The 22647-nt window shown below is 41.2% G+C and overlaps 1 protein-coding gene and 1 long non-coding RNA gene across 2 annotated transcripts in view; one reads left to right on the top strand and one right to left on the bottom strand.

Annotated features, from left to right (window-relative positions):
- syn2b (synapsin IIb) overlaps positions 1 to 22260 on the bottom strand; it is an 89428-nt gene extending 67168 nt beyond the window's left edge. Inside the window, exon 1 of the mRNA XM_030419154.1 lies at positions 21142 to 22260. Coding sequence (XP_030275014.1) covers positions 21142 to 21587 — 446 coding nt within the window. The 5' untranslated portion in view covers positions 21588 to 22260. The remainder of the gene's footprint in view (positions 1 to 21141) is intronic.
- LOC115582922 (uncharacterized) lies at positions 2500 to 8412 on the top strand. Its single transcript, XR_003984273.1, has 4 exons — positions 2500 to 2788; positions 2896 to 3050; positions 4940 to 5473; positions 8139 to 8412. It is a non-coding gene; the product is annotated as an uncharacterized LOC115582922 (long non-coding RNA).
- Positions 22261 to 22647: the final 387 nt, after the last annotated feature.

The raw sequence follows: 22647 nt of genomic DNA, 5'->3' as shown, positions 1-22647 counted from the left end.
GAGTCTAATAAACCACTAATATTCGCATCTCTGCAACAGTTGCAGCTCATAATACAAGACACAACACACCAGAAGTAGGGAAGAGGAGGTGAAAGTGGATGGATTTTCATCTATCTCCAAATTACATTCAGAATCACCTACTTACCATGAAAAAGGTAATAAACTGCCCCAAAATTACGTACAGTTCCAATCAAATCCATCCAAAAGGCACCCCAGGAGAAGACTTTGAGAACAAACCACCATTCTGCAGGCAACAAGAAGTCATTTTTTAACTGTGATCGATGATTATCTCCCCTGGCAGCCTGTTTTTTTATTATAGCTCGCCCATGATAAATTGCTTACTATTGAACTCTAAAGGGTTAAAGCAGCTGCACCACCTGTGAGGGGGAAGCTACCCACAGATGATGTGGCCAATCAAGCCTCATCACCAAGAGCTGGGGCTCTGCCAGCTGGGAATCAATGTTTTGATGATTTCTGTGGTCTTGAAGAGAGTGAAACACTACCACAGCTTCCTATCTGCCCTCTGCTCCCGCTACACCGTACAGTAAGACAAGCAAATACACGCACAACACTGTACTCACTGCAGCTCACCATCAGCAGCAGCAAACCCTCGGTGTGGGTGTTTGAAACGTGCTCAGGGAGGAGGATATTTTCTGGTCACGACTCAAAGGCAGCACACACTGCACATGCAAACACACGCACGCACACACACACACACGCACGCACGCACGCACACACGCACACACACACACGTTTAGACAAATGTTGACATTTTTTCCTGCTATAATTCTTTTTGCCATAATTCTTTTTTGTCTCAGCAAGCATGAAAAGTGCTTGCTGAGACATGTCATGTGACTTTCCCTGCAGGAGCGTGAAATGCAAACATGTGAATGGTGGATCCATATGCAGCCTTCAGCATGAGAGCACACACAGTCACTCGCTGGAAAGCCACCCACGCAAGCCCACACCTACAGTGAAAGTGCATATGGAAACACATACACACACACACACACACACACACACACACACTTATCTACAGAGGACAGAAAGCAGCCAACACAATTAGTTTTCAAACACAAAAAAAAAAAAAAAAGAATCTTTCGTCTTCTCCTCATCTCTTCAGCGTAGCGGTGATTATTCCTTTAGAGAACAGTTTAGGTGTGGTAACATTGGCTCCCCGCTATCACATACAGCAGTTCAATTACTTAAGCATTGATTTAGGGGACCTCTGTTTGCAGACAGGATGAATATCAGCTGCGGAAAGACATCGAAACAATGACTGTCAATCAGAAAGATGACTGAAAGAAGCAGGTGGACAAAGAGGGTTGGGTTGTGACGTCTACAAGCCCAACAGTTCATTTTGATTTTCACAGGGCGTTATGAACATGTACAGAGGTAATGTGACATAAGAGACAAGCACAGCTCAAAGCACAGATGAAACGTAAGTTTGTTAGCTTCCACTGAAATTGAAGCTAGCTACTACAAATGTTGACATAAAGAGAAGCATGAATGAGGCCATGCTGCTTTTTTTGGTTTAGAATTATTGTTATGTCATCAGCGCAAAACTGTGATCCTTAGCAAGCCAGCTGCTATCCATGGTAACCACAGTTTTGCCCATTGTTGACAGTGCCTAATACTGGCTCTAAAAGTTGCCAGAGGAGGTCGCACATACAATTGCATATTGATTATGTCATCACATATAAGTCTCCTTAAGTGGGTGTGTTGGTTGCAGCCATATAAAAGGCAGATGGAGAGACCTTTAGCCAAATAATCACAAACTCATGACTTACCAGCCTTTCCCTTGATGGTCTGAATGATTGGCAACATTTGTCGATAGAGGAAGTCAACAGAGGAAGCCCAGTAGTGTAGAAACAAACTAATAAATTAGGCCTTTTAGATCTGATATGTGCAACTGGGTCACTTGTTTCTCACAGAAATGTGTTCAGAAACAGATCCTGGCGGACTGATAAAGCAAAATATGTGAAGGTTTAGTTACCACTAGCCTACTTAATACAACAGAACCCAACTATTCATTATCAAACCCCACTGGCTGAAAGAATGCCATATCAAACCAAAGATTGTACATTAAACCCACTCTACATTGAAAAATCAGTTGTGAAATATGTCTGAATAGGAGGGGAACCGGACGCAAATGAAATATGAGCTTGCAGATTCATTTCCGGGCTAGATGTCTACCACAAATATAAAAACAAAAAAAAAAAAGTTCATACAGCATAATGTATAATTAGAATATAATTTTGTATAATTATAGCTACAGTATGAGTACAGAGACTACAGTATACACTTACTCTAGAATTCCACTGGATGCATGTCCGTTGCGAAACGGCTATGGTACGTTTTTGCTCCATAATCTGCCAACCCCCATCTGCTTCGTTTTGAGTCCGCCACCGTGCAGCACTGTGCCAGACTGTGCTGGAGTTGTGAGGCCGAGGAGTTCCCGCGATAATTACATAATCACACGCGACCACAGTTGTGCGTATCTGCTCCGGAAGGGACCGGACTGCCGGAACTGCAACAGAGCCGGTACGCAATGCATCGGAGCCAGTGGACACATAGACACATCAGCTCCGTTGCCAAGACGGAGCCGAGCCGGACTGAACACGGATCTGGTGGAATTTAAGGAGTTACAGTCTTTCAATGTCACCATCTCATATTCACTCTCAGCCCACCTGTGCTGCAGAGTTAATAAATCCCTGAAGACATCAGTCTTGATTGGAAATAATTGCGAACACAAAGTTGGAGTGCCTTTTGATTCATCTGAGAGCAGGTGTGAGCTTACATAGCTGATACATCATGTATCAGCATAATAAAGTGTGATTGTATCAGTGTTTGTTTTGTGTAGTGTTATTGTGTGTGTTCTGTTTGTTTATACAGAGAGACCACAGGAAGCGATCTCCCGCTTGGCCTTTGCAGCTTACAGTATCTCCATATTGACAGTTTGACACCTACACCTACCGCAGGGCTGCATGGCATGAGCAAGCTATGCACCATGTGTTTGTGTACATATGTGAAGGAGAGAGTGACAAAGAGTGAGTAAAATACATTTATTCTGTGTGTCTGTGTGCTGTTGAAGCCATATCTTCCTTAAAAAAACGGCTGTTAAAATGTTCAGACAGGTTCTTGATACAAGCTCATAAGGACCAAATGTTAGGATTTAATACATGTTCATTTCAAGTAAATGGCCCGGTACTTTCGCAATTTCTTCAACTCTGGTCATCTTTGGCACATAAATATGCACCCTAGACCACTCACAAATCATCTTGACAGAGGTGACCTTTGTTGAAGCAAGGAGAACTGGAGAGTCTCCATAATGGATGAAGTTATATATCAGTTGTGTCACACTATCCTCTTCTATATATTTCTGTTCTGCCAGAGTATAAGCTGTTCCACAAAAGCCAGCCAGCATTCTCTGAAGTCAACCATGAGACAGGAGGGTATGTTAGGCCAAGTAATGTTGTCCATGGGTTTCAGGGTTAAAAGTAGATATTTACTGAGATTGTGCGAGTCTGATTTGCTAAATTTGTTTTCCTTGGATCAGTTCATTGCTCACAAAAGCTAGCCATTACGTTCTTACGTTTTTCCAACAACTTTTACGCAACTACAGTACCAAGACTGTTCATCACTGACGAAACACAGATACCTGGACATACCAACAGCGTTATACTACTGGCTGACAAACCGCGTTAGAAGCTGGAACCAACAGACTTCCTACACAGTGACAAATCAAACAATTTGGACCCCACAAACATTGCAACATGATTGATTCACAGACATAATAATGTTTTTAAGGAAAAGAGACACTATTATTCAAACTCTGTTGATGTATTTAAAAAAAAAAAAAGATTTGTCCATGAAAAAAAACAAATAATACGTTGTGTCTTACTGGCATGAGGGACAATGTGGCCAGATTTATTTTGGTAAACCGAGTTTCCTATGTAGCTATTCTAACTCATCACGCAGGTGTCAAATGTAGTGCAAATTTGAACCGAATCACCAGCAAAAGAGCAAATTAATTAGTATAATCATTTGAATATTAGGAGTCGGAAGCATTCAAATAAACAGTTAGTGGCACTAATTTTCCAGTGGGGTGCCATTAAACCACGGCAGAGGACGAGGGCGCAAGAAGATCAACTGCAATTAAAGAGTGCCAGTCAAACCTCTAATATTGTTAAACAAAGAAGAATCCATGACAGATATATATCTACTATATGTTTATTTCATGTATGAAGTCAAGAAAGTTTACAGTCCCCTCATCTGCTAGACTCAGCCGACATTTTTATTTTCTCAAGAGAGAAGAAGCTTCAGTGAACATCTAAGGCACATGCTTCATTTATTATGATTCATTTGTCATCATGATTTAATATTTTTTCCAGTGCTATGTTCACTGAGACTGTCATGTACAAACATATCGAGGCAAATTCCTTGCATGTGAAAGCCTACTTGGCAATCAACCTGTTTGTGTTAATGTGCATTCTCCTTCAGCTGACTTCAAATGTAAGTTACAATATACAGTAAGTGTTTTATTGTGGAAGTATTAATGTGACGCTTTTGTCAGCGATGCAAAAAGTGAACAACTGGAAAGCATTCTGAATAAAGTATGGTCCCATTGTGGACCTTCCCCCTCAGAAGTGACTGTACACTACACTGTGTGTGTAAGTGAATCTTGATTGCCTGATACCTTTTGAAAATATGGTGAAAGAATGGATTAAAGACTCTTCAAATACAGAAGGCTAACATTTGTTAACCTAGCACTTAGCTAGCTTCTTTATCAGTATTATGAGTTATCATCTAAAAAACAACCTGTGTGAATATCTGAACTAAAAAGATGACGATAAAATGTTAGTTGACCAGTTTGGATGATAAAATGAGCAAGATGGTCGCTCTTGAAAACTTCAGACTTTTTTTTTTTTTTCACCAGAGAGGGTACTCCAGTACTCTGGATGCATGTACTCACCGTTAACCTACCGGAACCCATTGGAGCAGAGACTGAGTTTTTGTGCAGTTTTTTGTTATTTCACCTGTCAAATTCAGATGCAACAGACAACAATGCATGGTATGTACATAATTCCTGTTTTTTTTTGCCTTTTAAGGGGTACTTGGGTTTTGTCTTTTTCAGTTACACAGTCTTTGTGATGCATCAGGTATGATTGTCTTTTGCTGTGTATCAATTATGGCAAAATCACTTTACTATATCATGACACCACTTTATAATGGCCAACGCATCGTGAAATGATATTGTGAGTTACTCTGTCTTTTCATTGTAAGTGTTTTGTGAGGAAACCTTTTGAATGTCTTCAGAAACTGCTGTAATGTAGCTGTCGAGGTCTTAAGTGATGCTCATGAGAAATAAGCCTTCAGCACTTCAAAGGTTTCCATCACAGGCCCGATGACTATAGATGAGAGCAGCCACTCATCACGCACCGGTCTCAGGACCAACCACTATACCTTTTGGGTGAGTACAATAACAGAGATCTGTGGCTCCAGGTCGTCCATAGAGAGGATGAAAATTGTAAACCATGCGACCCCCTTGGTGCATGGCTGTGGACCAATATTAAGAGGAAAACTGTGATAAGACATGTAGTGACAGTGGTTAAGATTATGATTTTGCCCTTTTCTGCATGTGTTCTGTCTAAGGACCTCACAAGTTTAGATGTGCAAATACCTGCGTGTGTGTGTGTTAACGGTGCTGTATTTCCTGCCAAAATGCACCAGTGCAGCTTACACCAAATGGTCAACTGAGCCATTTAAGACCTTAGAGAATTACTATTTGATGCTACACTGCAGCTGGGCTAAAGACCTAAAAGCCTGGTTGGCCAATCAGGCCTCAGTAAATTTTTAGTCACAGCTAGATTCAGCCAGTCCCAATTTCCACGTGATGTCTTCAATGCTGCTGAGCTGTGTGATTGCTGTAAAAATCTAATCTTTTCACATCTGCTCACTTTAGAGAAACAGCTTCTGTACAATGTGACATTTCAGTTTGGCCATTAGAACAACAGAGAGAGGCACAGGTTTCAGCAGACACTAGATTTGGAGGATGTAGAGTGGGAGACAGCTTCTGTGTTAAATATCACTATATGTGTGGGGTCTGCAGTTTCCATGTTGCTGTGTGGTACTTTATGTCCTCACTGTTTATGCCATGTGTATCCTTCATGCTACAGAAAGTGATGACGAAACACTGCAGGACCAAGGTCAAAGCCTCAACCTCATTATCTAAACCACTTCAGCTTTCACAAAACACTTCATCTGATTAATTTTACAGTGCACCAGTAGCCACAACCTCGACTTTTAAATAGCGTTGAGGCTTAGAATTTCCTGCTGCTGGTGTCAGTGAGGTTTGGGTGAGGTGAAGGTATACTGTGACTCAGCCTGGAGACATTTAATGAAAGTACTGAATTATTGCATCAATATGATGAAGTACCTCAATTTGGATTAAGCGGACATCCCCGTATTGTTCAGTTCAATCACTCAGTCTTGCAGAATATTGCCATATTTCAGCATACAGTATGTCTCTATAATGATCTGACATCACGCACGTAACTGAAGTTATGTCACACGTGTGTCAGCTACATTACAAAGTTAAAATAAACCCCCATCCCCAACCTCGTCCCTCTGTGGACTTTTTGCTATCTATACTACTTTGTCTGACTTCCTCCTTTGCTGTCAGAATAATTACTACAGCCACTGGGGTTCGCTGCCTTGCAGGATACAGAAATACGGGCCATCATGAGCTGCTTTCACAGCCGACCTCTATGGTAATTTTCTGATGAGGATGATCTGTAAATTAGGTTTATTTATTTCAATTGTATGTGTCGACTATTCTAGGCTGCCATTGCGACCAGCTGTCTCTGGTATAACAGATAATCTATGTCGAGAACCTACCTGGTCAAATACAAAAATAAATACTAGGCACAGGGAGCATCTCAACTGTTTCCGTCTTGAATCGAGGTCCCACTTGGCAAGTAATGCCCAGGCAACACCAAGAGTCAGTAGTGATATGAGCAGCCAGTGGCTCAGACTGGCTTTAGGCCTATCTGATCCGTTGATGGATAGGAGCATCTCATTATATGGATTGAACTGAGACAGTGAGAGAAAGAAAGAAGGGGAGCAAGAGCAACAAACACTGAGAAGATGGTTACCAGGGGAGAAAAGCCGCAAGGCCTATTCAATACAGCTTCTTGTTATACACCATAAGCAGCTAATGGTTATGGATGGACAATCTTTTCTTCTGCTGAGCTCATTTTCATGTACGCAGCCCCCTTTCTCACCAGCTCTCTCTGTCTACGGTCTGACTTCTCTTCTCTCTCTATTTCCCCAACTTACTCCTTACATCCTCAACCTTTCAGATACCCCTGATTTCCTGCTGACTCCAAAACTAACAGCACTTCACATCGACCGTAGCTTAATGGAGGAAAAACAAACGCAGGCCGAACCTACTCTTCTCACAGCTCGAAGGCAAAAAGGGGTACATCGTGTAGACTTGACTTTCCATCTAAGTCCTGCGAGAGGGAATCCACAGAACCTCTATATTTAATTTGGGAAGCCTTACGCTTAATCACACAGCAGACTTATATGCCATTAAGTGGATGCTTCTTCCCAAAGGTCTGCACAGCTCTTTGAGTACGTGCAGGTCCGAGGGAAAAACCCTTGCCCGGTCAGCTTATTGCGTTGAGCTGCTGCTGAGCTGATCAAATTATGTGTACTTTCAGCACAATTAAAGTATAAACTAACAGCATGGGCTGGTAGCCACAAAGAACACTGGGACTCATGTGAGATCCACTAGTATGAACACATCTGTAAGTGGCAGTGCTAATGATTTAAAACAATTTGTAGCTTTTACCAATTTTAGACTTCTCTCTCAAGTACATCACAAGTGGTCTAGTTGTAACTATGTCATCTGTTTGCAGCCTCTTTTTCTAGCTTATGGAAGGCTGGTAACATCTCCTGCTTGTCTTAAACAACTAGTCCTTGACAGAAATGTGCATAAATCCTATTGAGTGATGTTCTGAAAAATCTGTTATGATTTCCACTACTTTTGCATGAAAACCTGGCTTGTGAATGTTACAACTGCAGTGCCTGCCTGTTTTATTTTGTAGTATTTGCCTTTCCTCTCATTTCAGATCCTCTCTCCCTGCCCTTGTGAGTCCTCCCTCCACCGTGATTGTCTTCCCCGCCCTGATTACATTCACCTGTTCCCCATTACATGTTCCCTCTGATGTATATATAGTCCCTGTGTTTCCCCTGTTCGTTGCCAGTTCGTCTTTTGTCTCTGTGCAAGCTTTCCAATGATTATTCCCAGTGACTGAGTGTTTTTTTGGTTTTTGACTCCTGCCTATTCCCTACCTCCTGTGTACCAAGTGTACCGTGTTAAGTAAAAACTTTTACTTTAACCTGAACTCTGTCGAGTTGTGCTCTTGAGTCCATTCTTTTGTCATCACCAGCTGTGATACATCCGTACTTCCGACTCTGCTAGACTTTATGTCTGCTGGTGGCTGACAGCAGGTCTCAGAACTCCTTGGAGTGAAATTCTTGTAAACATTTGTTCCAATGGAACTTGCTCACACACTATTAGTCAGGTTTGAACAACAATTTTAGGGGCGATATATGACAAGTTTGTCCAGCTAAAACCAGGCTCACGAAATCAGCTTGCCGTGCCTGGTAATGTCAGAGGTTTACAGATCGAGTCTTAAAACTCCCAAACTGCTTGCAGAGTCTTTGGGGCTGACCTAATAATTTGAACAAACATATACTGATATGTTATTGACAAGTCTGTTCTATCCCTTCAGGCGCTAAGATTAGCTAGCATACCACTGTTGACAGATATTACCACTGACAGATAAAATCTCACCTCCAGTTCATGCTCCAACCTGTGGTGACCTCATCTCCCCAACCATGTTATATTTATTCATCATATATTTTAGCTTTCTCCTTGTGTTGTGTCTCACTGCAAAGCACTACTACAGCTAGTAGCTGCACCGCATCGGTCTCCATTTTGTTTCTGCTCATGGGATGTGGTACATTGCTCCCTCTGGCATGATAATCTTAATGATATTCTGCAGTGTGTGATGCATTATTTTCAAATCATGCAGTGGCTACATATTTGAGATTACACAAATAATAGCATTTATTATGATTATAAGTGCATGATGTAACCAGATTTTTTTGGTTAGGATTTTAAAACTCCTGTTTTCTGACATATGAGCAAACATCATAGAAAACAGTAAGAGTGGGTTTTTTTTTGACAGGAATGTGAAATTGTTCTTGCATGAACTCATTGTGAGTATAAATACATGCATAAAATGTGTTTCTATGACATTTAACTATGTCATAGAAACACATTTCCCTCTTAACCTAGAGTAGTGCAGCCCCGACTGTTGTGAGTCTCAGTGAAAGTGTGTTATACAGTTTCTACTGGCTGAAACTGTACACTAGTGATGTCAACACTACGGCGCATATTGTTCAGTATGCCTGCCTGTTAATGGAAAACAATTTAATTAGTACGTTTTCATGGCAACAAGGAGAGAAAAGACTAACCCTTTGTGCCGTTGTGTTGCTGTTAGATCTGAGGTAAAGACATGATGAAAGCAGCGCAAAAGTCATTGTTGTCATTTTTTTTTGTTCAAGGGAAAAAAAACACAGAGTTGTTGCCGTACCCAAGATGGAGTCCCTTATTATCTGTGGTGAATTTCGTTATAATTGGCTGAATAGTGTGTCCCCTTATCTGGACCAGGGCTGTTCTGACAATAAGGAGGGTTTTAGTTTTTGATATTTGTTCACATGGACAAATGGTGAACAGGACAGCATGAGGAATGAGTCAAAAGTGTGTGATCAATCAGACAGTGAAACCCTGCCTTTTACCTGGGGACAGGTTTACAGCTAGCATCTATCTTACAAATCCAAACAGGTAGAAATAATTACTACATGTCGATAGTGTAACGGTGCATCATTGTAAATGGTGTGACTGTTATCTCTGTTTGTAGTAGTCGGCTATTGTCTGTGTGTGTTTATGCGTCCGTGCTGATATGACACTTTCGCCAACTAACTGACTATCTATCAAACATGATTTTAATCTCAGATCTTTCATTTTGTTTTTAATAATCACCTATGACACAGTACTTGAGTTCAATGGCTTAATTTTAAAGCAAATATATTATAGTGCCAGTTCTTTCAGTTCTATTCATGTGGTCCACTGTTATTGAAACCGGCACTGAATGAAACTCCTGGCTACTTAACTCAGTTGCAATTAGAGTCAAAGGAGAAGTTAAATATTTGTGTTGCCATAATAACTCCTTTTCCTGTGCTGGGGATATTATCACAGCAAGTGTCTACACTGTTCTCTCACACTCGCTCTCACAAGAAAAATATCACAGGGACAGAAGCACTCTTATTCTGAAGCTTAATGATCATTACTATGAGACAACATACATATAGTATACACTAATTTTAACAGAAAAAACAAAATAAACAGATTTCTTGCTTGCTCACACAATATTTAGTCGATCTATTTCTGTATTAAACATCAAGGCCGTTTTCCATTTGTAGAAAAATATCGAATTCTCAGCAGTAGCAGGAGAATGCTTTGAAGGTTGTTATCTTACCATATCTCACATTCTGATGGATTCATAACAATGTTCTCTAAAAGCTAAACACTTGTCCTGACGTAAGAATGGTTTTAGTTTGTGAATGAGTTGCAAGTACTACCAGGTGCTTTGTAAAGTCTACATAAAAAAGACAAAATTACACGGGTGGACATTCATACAATCAGGAGAAAATGTCCACATTTCTGCAGCCTTCAACATATTATGTTGTTTTCATGAGCAATTGAAAATTACTCAGTTTTCATGGAGATGGATAGGTTGACCACACTGTTCATACATACATTTTTCCAGATAAGGGATGTTTTGTGTCTTCATCCTATAAGAGTTAAAATTTCCCATATACATCCCATAAGAGAAAAGCCAAATGTCAGCGCATCAAATATTTCAAAGGCTGAATCATAATTAATCTCACAAAACTGCTGCTGCTCCTCTGTCTATTGACCATTGCTGCCCACTCTTATTATCGGCTAACACAGCCTGCCATACATTTCTCAAGGTTGGGAATGCGCATCCGCATCTTTGAAGAGGTTTGACAGTCCAACACAACCGCATCCAACACAGACATCAGACAATTCTAAAGGGCTCTGATGCTTAACTTATCAGTACAGTGATGTAGGATATTTGGAAACAATATTTGAATTTTTCCCAATCACTAAACCAGCTCACCATTGTTTTGTAATGTGTGTAATATGTAATATATATGGGCTATTGTTAATATAATTTTAATTGTTAGCTTGTTAATAAATAAAAAAAATATCATCCCATACTTATCAGTCCCAATAACAACAAGAACATAAACAGCTGATCCCAGTGCTGTTTAGGAAAACTGATGTATTTAGAAGCACAACATCAGAATGTAAACAGCAGTCGATGTTTGTCAAAGATTTCTTGTCTCCCAGCTCTGGCAGTTCTTCAAGCTGGATCTTATCCTGAAACTAATGGCTCAAACTGAGCGTCCATTAGTCAATATGTTCGTGATGGTCAGGAAATAATCTAGTTTCTTCTTCTTTGTTTTGTAATGATTGTGCATCGAAAAAGACTGTTTAAGCCAAACAGCGGCTCATATGACCCTCAAGATTCAGTATTCCATTACATCAAAATCACCTCCTGGGGGTTCATGGGGCCAGCATGTGTCTAAAAAGAAGGACTTGTCAGATGGGCAAACAACTTCAGAAATCCCCCTCTCCCTCACCATTCCAACATCGGATTTAGGGGAGTTGTGTCAAAAACTAATTGTCGATCTGGCATTCACGCCCACTTCAGGTGTGTAGAGGTGAGAAAATTGGCAGATTTTGAAGTCCTTTCAGCCTACCTTCCTCTTTCTCCTCCCTCCAGCAGTGGCTGTCTGAAAATGTGCTCTCAGGGAGTATAATCACATTTAAATGATTATCATGTCTTCTGCCTCTCTATGATGGCAGGCTTGTCGTCCAACCTCAATGTGAACAGTTTTGTCCTCCTACATGGTTGAAGGACTCCTTGTACGAACTGCTTTGTTTCTGGCCATAACATGGCCGTGAGATGATTTTGTGACACGTCAAAACGTGTCCAGTTACATGGTGTCAAGAATCTTTTTTATTTGAATTCTCAAAATTTGAGCCATTTGCTTACAATGTAAAAACTCCCAAACATTCCTGTAGTAGGATGTTAACTGTTGAAGTACCATTAAGTAATGTCAGAAATGCAAGTACTTATCTGTAGAGCAGGAAATCACGGATGAATTGACTGATTAATCATTAGCATTGTTATGGATCCTGACTGAATTTAATACTTCTACTTATTGTACTTTGTATTTCATGCTCATTAACAACTAGAAAAGCAAGAAAGAGATGGTGAGATGTGAGATAAGAAAGCTTAAATTCTTGTCTTTGTTTATTTGTGCAATAACAGAAAAACTAAATGTAAACTGTAAACAGTTCTTTGTGGCAAAATCACGTCAACGCCTCTTTTGAACCATACATTTTAAAAATTATTGAAGAGGATTACCTGTTGCCATAGCAACAGAGGGCTATTTCACCAGAGGTTGGGATGCTGATTGGTCTCCTTTATGGCCCTCCAAGGTATCCGTATGCCTCATGCATAGTAACAGGTTTATCTCTGGAATACTGCAGAGGACTCAGAGTGGCACCCAACATAAACACAATCAGCAGCACCACTAACAACGCAATCAATAGAATTCTGCTTTCTTTGTGCACAATGCTTTTCCCCAGTTGCCCTTTTCTATGTGACTTTACTTGTAAAGAGCAGATAGTAAAGGTAATTATGTTGGTCAGTCAGTCCATTGCGAAAAAAAGCTATTGGACACAATGAGCCGTGACGGCCTCATCACCTCTAGTTCATCTTGGTTAATAAAGCTGGAGGTTTCCCACAGTAGAAGTCAAGAGTTTTACCAATCTCTTCTTAATGTGGATCTAACTATTCATTCAATGCAAATATATTATGATTAATAAAGGTTCACAGATTTTTGCAGGACCTCCAATAGATGCTTCTATAAAGAACTGCCCTGGTAATGAGCTGCTCATTAGTGGAGCCTTCTCATCCTACTGAAGAGGCCATTTAATAGAATGGGATTGAAGATTTCTGTTATTTACGATAAGCACATGCTGCAATCAGACTTAAGGTCGAAATGCAATATTGGATTAAAACAAAATTGGAAATAGCCGGCATGTATACTGGGCCATGCCCTTTTCACTGGGGATATACTGTGAGTTGAAGTTTCTATCATTCCCTTTCACTTATGTGCAGAATTTTAAAATGTGTCTTTTGTGATGGTGGTCATGGTTAGCTAACCAGCTAAGCCTGCCCACCTCATGAAAGTTTTTTTTTATACATACATTATTCTAATAAATGGACAGTTTTATTTGTAGCTGTACTTTATTTGAAACGAATGCCATAACGCCTCTTGGCAGTTAACCCCTTTGTTCTGTTGTGACAAAGGATCAGTTAGTTTTGTTTCAGCAGCATTAACCATTAAACCACCAACCTATTCTGCTGCCTGTGGCTTCCTGGATAGATTTAATTTTGTGGAATAAAGCCTCTGAAGCTGTCTGGCTCGTTTAGCTTAACAGCATGTTGAGGTGTAAATTTATGCAGATAGGACAGGCAGTTGCTAAGTACTGTGCTTATGTGTTTGTCTTTATAAAATGTCTGCCGCCGTTGACAGCGTGAAAAATAAAACAGCAAAGTCATAAAAATGTAAAGGGAAAACATACGTACTCATTAATACACAGGAGGGATGTTTTCCCTCCTGACGCATTTAAATTAGCTGCAGGGCTAACTGTTTCTCTTGACATAAATATAATGGGTGATCTTCAACCCTCCCGGGCCTCAGGGGTAAAAGCTTCTTATTACTCAGTCAGTATTGACATAGACAGTACCACAAATCTGCATTCACTAATAGTCTGGTCTCCTGGGAGCAGGCACAAGCCCTCTGTTTACTTAGGTATTCCATTCAGGGACAGTATAAAATATGTACCACTATTAGAACTTGATCATCATGAAAGACGCAAAATGAAACCAGCTCCAACATATAAATAACTTTATAGATTGATTTAATCTTATAAAAGAATAAATAAACTTGGTAATCGGGTCGACATTCATGTTGCGCAGGTGTTTAATATGTCGTTTGTTTCTCTACATACTGTATATATGGCCACACATTCAAATAAAACACACTACTACATTGTCTTTACACTTTATATGAGGATATGAGGAAGTCATTTTTAAGTATAAGAGAAAAAAAAAGAAAGAAAAAATGTTTATTTGAATGATTAACCTGAGTCAGTGGATATATCAACATCAGGCTTCATAGTTCACACAGTTGCAAGAGGTCCCTGATAGGTAACGAACGATCATATTAGCCATTTGAGCAAATGATGAATGCATTAATTTTTCTTTTAAGGACACTTGTGTTGGAGCCCAAGAGCACATACTTTCAATCAGGGATGTTGACGAGAATACTTTTGACCGCATGCACGTAAGTCTATGGACAGTCCAAGGTAAAAAGTGAAGGATGCTAAAAGAGGCTCAGTGTGAGAAAATGTCCTCCACAAGGACACTTTGAGAAGGAGAAGGATGAACTAAAAGTCAAGAAAGCCAGGGAACACGAGCTAAAGTTAGCTCTGACAAGTGGTTGCCGGGCAGCTCTAACAGATGAAATGTAGCTTCACAACTGCCTTCAACTTAATCACTGCCGACGGGCAGATGCAGTCCAATGTGTTCCTTTCTCCAAGTGCTGGCACAGCAGCAAATTGAAGTGTATACTTCACGTCATTGTGCTTCCCCCCCCCACATAAATAACCGATTAGTTTACATTTAATGAGTGTTGGCTTATCCAAAGCAAAATTAACCAAAACTGACATCCCTGGTTTCAAGACAACAACCAACTTTTTAAACTGCAAAACAATCACGTCGTATTTTGCTTTACAAGGTTACACATCTTACCTCGGAGTTGTTTCTGTGTCATCCCTCACAGACTGGAAATGCCACCGGTCTGGTATGACAAGGGCTGAGGGGTACAACATCAGGAGGTTGAAACCAAGAGGACCTCATAATGTCAACATGACACTCTGGCCTTAATAAGGTCAGTACTCAGCCGCTGCGTGTCGAGATTGTGGCCTTCAGCTGTGAACCATAATGCCACCGATAATTCCTAATCACTGTCGGCAACATCCAGCCAAAATCCCAAGCACCCATGACAATGATCTCACCTGTTTGCTTATTATAGTCTGTACTCATCTGCGTGTGGGTGGGTCGTGAAAAAGTGCATTCAGAGAGCAATGAAATATTTTAACAATGAATAGCTTCATTCCCAAACCACTGTTTTATAGTGAACTCGGTCAGCAGAAATGAGGAACAGCACTGCATCTAACACTTCTCCCCCATCATGTTTAATTAGACGACAGCAAATAGAAGCAGAGAATGCAGGTGCTCATACATGAGTGTGTGTGTGTGTGTGTGTGTGTGTGTGTGTGTGTGTGTGTGTCTGTGTTAGATGTTGATGGAGATAGGCAAAGCTCCACCTCCCCACCTGCTCTCACTGTGTACTCCCCTCTCCACTGGCAAGGGAGACATTTTTATAACAAGCATGAATGCAAGCACACAGACATAAACTCACTAAACACCTTTGTTTACATTTAATTTAGGCTGTTGTCATCAAACCGAATATGTGTTAATAAAAACAACTCATTTTCTGTCGTGCAACCACCAACAAACAAGTAACCCCAACAGAAAAATTGTGCTTTTCTTCTCTCATCAGTTTTTGTTTGTTGGAAAGCAGACTGAATTTTGCAAGTGCTAATGCAATAAACATGACTAATTAAAATAATGTTCATACCCCCAACACTTTTCTGAAGCAGCTTCAAATGTTGGTGCTAATCGCTTTGCATATACCAACCAGTTAAAGCTCTAGTTTAAAGTTCAAACTTTATCTGCAGGGCAACTGGGTTGACATTCACCATCAACCCCGGCTCGTCGGAGAACCGTGCGTCAACCGGCAGTCGAACCAACAAAACCCTCTGCTATGAGTCATATCGAAAAGTCAACAGTCCAAAATAATCTCCTCTGATGGGTATTTATGTAAAATAGATCTTAAAAATGCTCACTTGCACTCAGGCAGAAGCTGCATCCTCAATAGATAAATAGAGATGCAGGAAGGGAGAGCAAATAAAGGGAGCGGGAGAGATGTAGACAGATATGGAGAGCAAAGGAAAGAGAGCAGATGTGGCCTTTGGGCTGAAACTGCTGAATCACCACGTCTCTTCTCATTACTTCATCACATCGTAAACCCAAGGCACTTTCTCTGAAGCCACGCACAGAGAGACCGTAGCGCTAAAAGGCAGAGAGAGGCAGTACAGAGGACAGTGGCAGAGGAAAAATAAAAAAAGAGAGGGGGGAGACAAGCAGGAATGAGAATGCCATGAGGGGAGATTCCCAGCTCTTTGTCCTCTATCTTTCGCAATTCTCCCCTCTGTGCTGACATCACCTTGAAAGGCCCTGGAGGAGGCTGTCTCTTCTGTCACCCACCTCAATGGGCTTGGGTCTGTTACATAAGGACTACATCAACCACGAACACACTCGCAATCTGAGTTGCTCGCAAGATACATTCACTCTTTCGTCTTGCAGCTTTATTGCTGGACGCCCATTGATGTTTTTTTTGTGGCTCAGTCAGAGAAAGCCATCAGGTAATAGCTCAGAGAATAAGCTGTCAGACGCAGAGAGTCGTGATACCTAGGGCTGCTTATGCAACTGCCAGCTATTTTAAAGGGGATGCCAGCATTGTTTAGAGTTATAAGCATGTTTGTAACTGCTTGTTTGGTTTCCATCACGTAGCAAAGCGTGTATAATGCTAATTTGCCTGTTTTTGATGCGAGGTAAGATGGATGTGGAATGGGAAGGTTAAATTATAGAGAACAGGAGAAGAATTTGAAGTTGGGAAAAGGTGAAACAAGGTAGAAAGAACCTTAAAAAAAAGAGAGTAAAGGCCTCATTGCTTCATTTTAATAAGTTCAACTCTAAAGGTATCAACAAAAACTAATATTTATTACGATTTTATAGTTCATCATAATTGACAGGCAGAACTGACCAATACTAATTGTGTGCCAATCCCTTTTAGCTCCTCCATCGATCTGTTCATCAAAATTTGCTTTCCACTTAATTAGTTTCGGTGTATAAAAAAAAGATTTTGGCTGATAGCCAAACCTGATACCAATTTCTATCTGTTGTTTTTCAGTTTTTTTTGGTTGTTATTGACCCCCTTTTGTGACACAGAAAAAAAGAAATCTAAATTATCAAAAAAAAAACTACATTTGTTTTTTGAAGGAATTGGCCACCTGATGAATTCAAACTTCAAACAAATGGGGGCAGCATATCACCACAGTAACCGCTAATTGCTAATAACTGTAGCTACCTTCAGCTAGTTAGCTCAATTGGCACTGCAGCTGCAGCAAGGGCTTCAAAAACACTTCAGAGGACACAGCTAGCTAAGCAGTGTTTTGAAGGTAAGATGTTTCATAGATCCTTTATGGATCCTTTGATAAGGGTTTCAGGAAAAACTGAACTGGACCCAAATGATAACACTGCCAAAGATCCTTGATTAAGTTAGAAGATGGTTGGCTCTGGACAGGTTTGAGAACCCAAAACACAAAGTAAAGGAGGTTAAAGACGTCAAAGTTTTGTGATAAAATTTTGTTTTCAAATGTCTGTAGATATTGTGATAATATCGTTATCATGAATACGTTTCGTGATAGATTTTGTGACAGCCCTACTTGTACCAAACTGGCAGAAAGATGCCGCCAACTGGCATCTTCAATCTAAGTAATCAAAAATGCTCATTTTGCAAAATAACTTTTGTGATTTCTTTCAAAATGAAATGCAGGATAAAAGCTTCTTAATAAGGAGTCCTCTGAAGTCTGGCTTCAGGCTGATGCTTTCCATCAGTTTTCATGTGTAGAGATACCAGCAATGTCAAACTGACAAGCATGTCCTCTAATGACTGATTAATCAGAACCTGGCGTTGATGTGAACCTCACATACAATCAGAACAGAGCAGAAATTTCCACTGAGATTTTTTTGTTTCCATGTTATTATTACTGAGAGCCTCTGGTCTGGCTCTTTGCTGAGTGGAAAATCAATAACATTTAGCAGAACGCCTCTCTTGCCCAGATGCTTTAAGGGAAGCTCCGTCTGCTCTAGCCTAAAGAATTAACATTAATATTTATGTTGAGCTCTTTGGGTGAAATATTGTTTGCAAACAAAAAAGTGCCATTCAAGTTGCAAATTCATTGCATTATATTTCTTAATTGATAAATTATATTACTTACTTGGCATCATGGCAGTTCCCCCTGCTTGCAACACACTTGTATTTTAGGACATTTACAAGGGCATAGGCATGTATTTTTACATCAGCTACATCTATATATTATATTTTACAGCATTCGCTTGCACACATTTGTCTGTTGCCAGTCCTTTCTATTAACTTCTGTGGATAATATATCCATAGTCAGTTGACTTTTGTTGTCCTGCTAACAAAACTAAACACATAACGGTCACATAACTCCTCGGTTCATGTTCTGTGTTGGCTTGACTCATCCGTCTACCCCCATCTCTACCCTACTTGAGCTTTCCTCATATTTTAGATTTCATTTTTTTTTTATGTGCGGTATATGTACTGCTGATGTGTGGTCATTACATATTTTGTAAAAGCAGAATTACATTAAGACATGCCATGCATTCAAGTGCAACTATTTCTGAGCACAACATCACGATGGTGGCAGCCATTTAATCATGAGCCACCAAAACAATCACAGCAAGAGATGCAGGATTACCATAATGTAGAGCTGCCATTCACATTCAGTCAGCATAGTGGAACCTCAGACACTCATGCATGTATGCATGTATATGCATAATACACTGTTTTGGAGATAATCCTGGGCTCACTGGGTTGGAAATCCTGTTCACTGCACTTAACAATGATAACAATTCACAATTAATGGTATGTTCCAGTGTCTGTAGCTCACACCTTACTTGCAAGTATTAAACTAGGTATTGTAGCCAGACAATATTATGGCAGGGAAATGCTGACCAATACCTCTTTAAAGAGAATGGAATTAGTGCCAAAATGGCTAACAGTGACACTGCATTTAGCTACATTTGCATTTTACATTTTGCAGACACTTAAATCTCAGGATCAGACACCAGAATGGCAAAATCCCAAGGAGGGATACATCCATACATTTTCTGTGCAGTAAAGTTGTTTAAATATATCTATGTGAAAAAGATTTACTGTACTAGAATTGGAAAATCTATCTTAACATTTATCAAGATGCGTTTTCATGCAAGCTTGAAAAACCAATCTCAACTCATAGTCCACTTGCACCCCTTTCACACTGGACAAGAAAAACCCACTAACTCCTATCAACATCAGGCCTCGTCTTCAGTGGGAAAAGGTACAATCTGCTTTCATTCACAGGTCAAATGACTCTGCAATGATCGTCTGTGTTAATCAGCTTCAGCTCCAATCAGAATTGATGGAAACATAACACAAGAGAAGCATGACTGCTCACTGTTATTGTTGATGTCATAAAGACTATCGTAAAACAAGTTTCGATGTCCTCTGGGTGCAGTCTGATTAAGTATATCTGTGTGTTTGTGTGTTGTCAGACTTACTGGAAAATGTACTCCCGACCGGGAAAATTCACATTAATGCCAAGTACCAAGTTGGAACAACAAAACATTTAGTGCAAGTTGCTAAATGTTACACACAAGACAAATGAAAGGTAAACTCGACTACTGGCAGTGGGGAAAGAATCAATCACATATTTTTAGCAGGTTTACTTGCAATTAAAATATCTGCATACAGGCACACAACTTGTGGTCTAAAATTGGTTTTAGTCACTTGTTGTGGGGCTTTTGAACCTATCACACTGTCTTTAATAGACATATTACATATATTCAGATGTCACTGAACTTTAGACTTTACACTTCATTCTTGACCTTGGAAAATGCAACAATCTCCACTCAAGGTCTACTTACTCCTTTGCTCTGCTATGCATTGGACCACAGCACACAATTTTTTCTGTGAAAACACTCCGTTTTACGTGAATACCAACAATCATTGCGGTCTGACAATATTACAGAACGTCCATTAAACCGAAAAGGTCAAAAGTGTCTCATGCGGCCGCCACTTTATCACAGCCATCCAATACAAGGTTGACAAGATAAAAACCAGACCAAGGTAATGACAGCAATGAGTGGCTGTAAAATCCATCATCAACATCCAGACAGAAAAACCTTTATAGCCCGAAAATGTGATTTGCAGGAACAGAAAGCGGTGAGTGGGTTAGCAAGACTATTACAGAGCTGAGGGCTTAAATTTCACTTGTAGAAGGAGATGTTTTATTCAGGGTTACATGCTCCTGTATGACAGTGTATGACGTACAAGTTGATAGCGTAAGGATAATATGCTGTTGGCTAAGTTGTGCTGTCAAGGGATCGGAGCACTTACTCATAGCTTTCTAAACACCCACACATTCACATTTGGATGAACATGCTTGCACACATGGCGTCACAGAGGCTCACATAAAAACATAAAAACAGAGGCAGGTGACCGGGCTGGGTGGTGGGATATGTGAATACAAACCCCAGAGAAAAGCTCCTCTGTCTGTTCAGATTATAAGAGCTGTTTTCTATTTTGGGATCAGCTTCAGTGAGAGGGGAGAATACAGTTTAACAAAAAGACTTAGAGCACAAACAAAAACACAAAATAGGATATGAGGATGTGAGAATTAATTCAAGATCAAAATCAATCATAATTATTTGTGTCAATCAGCATAAGGCCACTTCACCCACACAAGAAATCATGTTCCTTCTGGCTGAATATTTATCAAACATCTTTTACGCCAAATCTGTAGCTCATCCCAAAAACTTGGGGACAGTGTGCCAGTCAACACGACCAGAGACTGCACCAACTTCCATCAGTTCATTGGACTAAACTCAACAATCATTAAAGTCACTTGCATCTGACACTTACCATTCATGCTGGGGCTCATCGATGACCAACAGGATCTTGAACTTCTTGGACAGGGAGGGAGAGGGCGCCGACTGCTCCACAAACCCGGCAGCGGATGCAGCCGTTTGTTTGACCGCGTTGGTGATGGAGCTAAAGGAGCTGAAGAAGCCAGAGGAGCCACCGGAGGAGGAGGAGGACTGGGCCTGTTGAGGCTGCTGAGCAAGCTGGCTCAGGCGACGCTCCTGAGATGCGGGCGAGCTGGCTGGAGCCTGGGACGGTGCTGGAGCTTTGGTCGGGGACTGGGCAGGGGCAGGCGCCGTGGCTGGAGGTGCCCCCTGCTGGGAAGGGGAGGAGGCAGTGGGGGGAACGGGAGCAGGTGGGTCAGGCCTCTGGAGATCTGTCATGTATCCATTGGGCAGGTTAGACATGAAGCTACTGTCCGAGAGACGGCGACGGAGGAAGTTCATGATTGCGGTTGAAAGGTCGGTCTCTCAGTCGATGGGTTTGTGTGTCTCTTGAATTTTTTTGGCTGTAAATGGAGTCAAAGCAGCGACAGGCAGAGATGGGTACAGAGAGATCAGAGGTCAGGGGATGAAAGACAGAGCGCAGATCTGTCCAAATGATCAAGGAGGTGCTTGACGGAGAGCTGCTTCTCTGTTGGAGGAATGAAGAGCAGGAGGGACAGAAAGGATGGATGAAGCGATGGATTCAGCTCTGGTCCAGTCTTCAAGAGACAGCTCTCCAAAGCGCAGCTAAGCCAGCAGGACGGCGCGTGTGTATGTGGTGGTGGTCCTCCTCGAGAGCCTCACGCCTCCTCACAAAAAATGCGTGTGTGTGACGTAAAAGAGTGTGTGTCTGAGAGAGAGAGGTGTGGTGTCGCCCCCTTCTGCGAGGTGCTGCTGCTCTCCCCCCTCTACTCTACCTTCCTGCCTCCTGAGCTGCTGCAAGCCGAATGCGCTCAAGAGATGCTGCTCTCTCTCTCTGCTTATCTCACTCGCTCACTCACTCACGCTCTCTCTGCCCTTTTCCTCTCGCTCGCTCTCACTCGGCACGCCGTCTCCCCCTCCCCCTCCGCTCTCCTGTCATCATCCTCCTACATCACTGGCTACGTGTGTGTGTCGTGCTGCAGCCTTGTGGTGCTGCGTGCCGTGTGCAACCACTGGAAGGGGTTTCCTACTAGTGTGCATAAGGTGGAGTTCACAGATGGAAACACCATCCACCCTGCTCTGCAAGCCCCACCTCCATCTCCTGCCATCCCTCCACTCGTTTCTACCCTCCTCCTCAATTTCCCTTTATCCCTCATCCCTCCATTGCGGGCTCATGGATGTGACAGTGAGTAGCACTGAAAAAATACCCCCCACTGAGAATGCACATGTCTGGAATTTGCACCAAAAGCATCGGAGGGCAGGTTTGATCTGTACTCATTCTCTATGGGGTAGAGGCCCTAGCAGAGGTCAGTAGGAATATAGATGTATTACTCTCTCATGGTTTCCATCGACTGACTTAATGGGTGATATGATTCCCTCT

Source organism: Sparus aurata, chromosome 6, assembly GCF_900880675.1.
Source record: "Sparus aurata chromosome 6, fSpaAur1.1, whole genome shotgun sequence".
Taxonomy (NCBI): Eukaryota; Metazoa; Chordata; class Actinopteri; order Spariformes; family Sparidae; genus Sparus; species Sparus aurata.
Note: the sequence above shows the minus strand (reverse complement) of the source record. Positions and strands in the feature narration are given on the sequence as shown.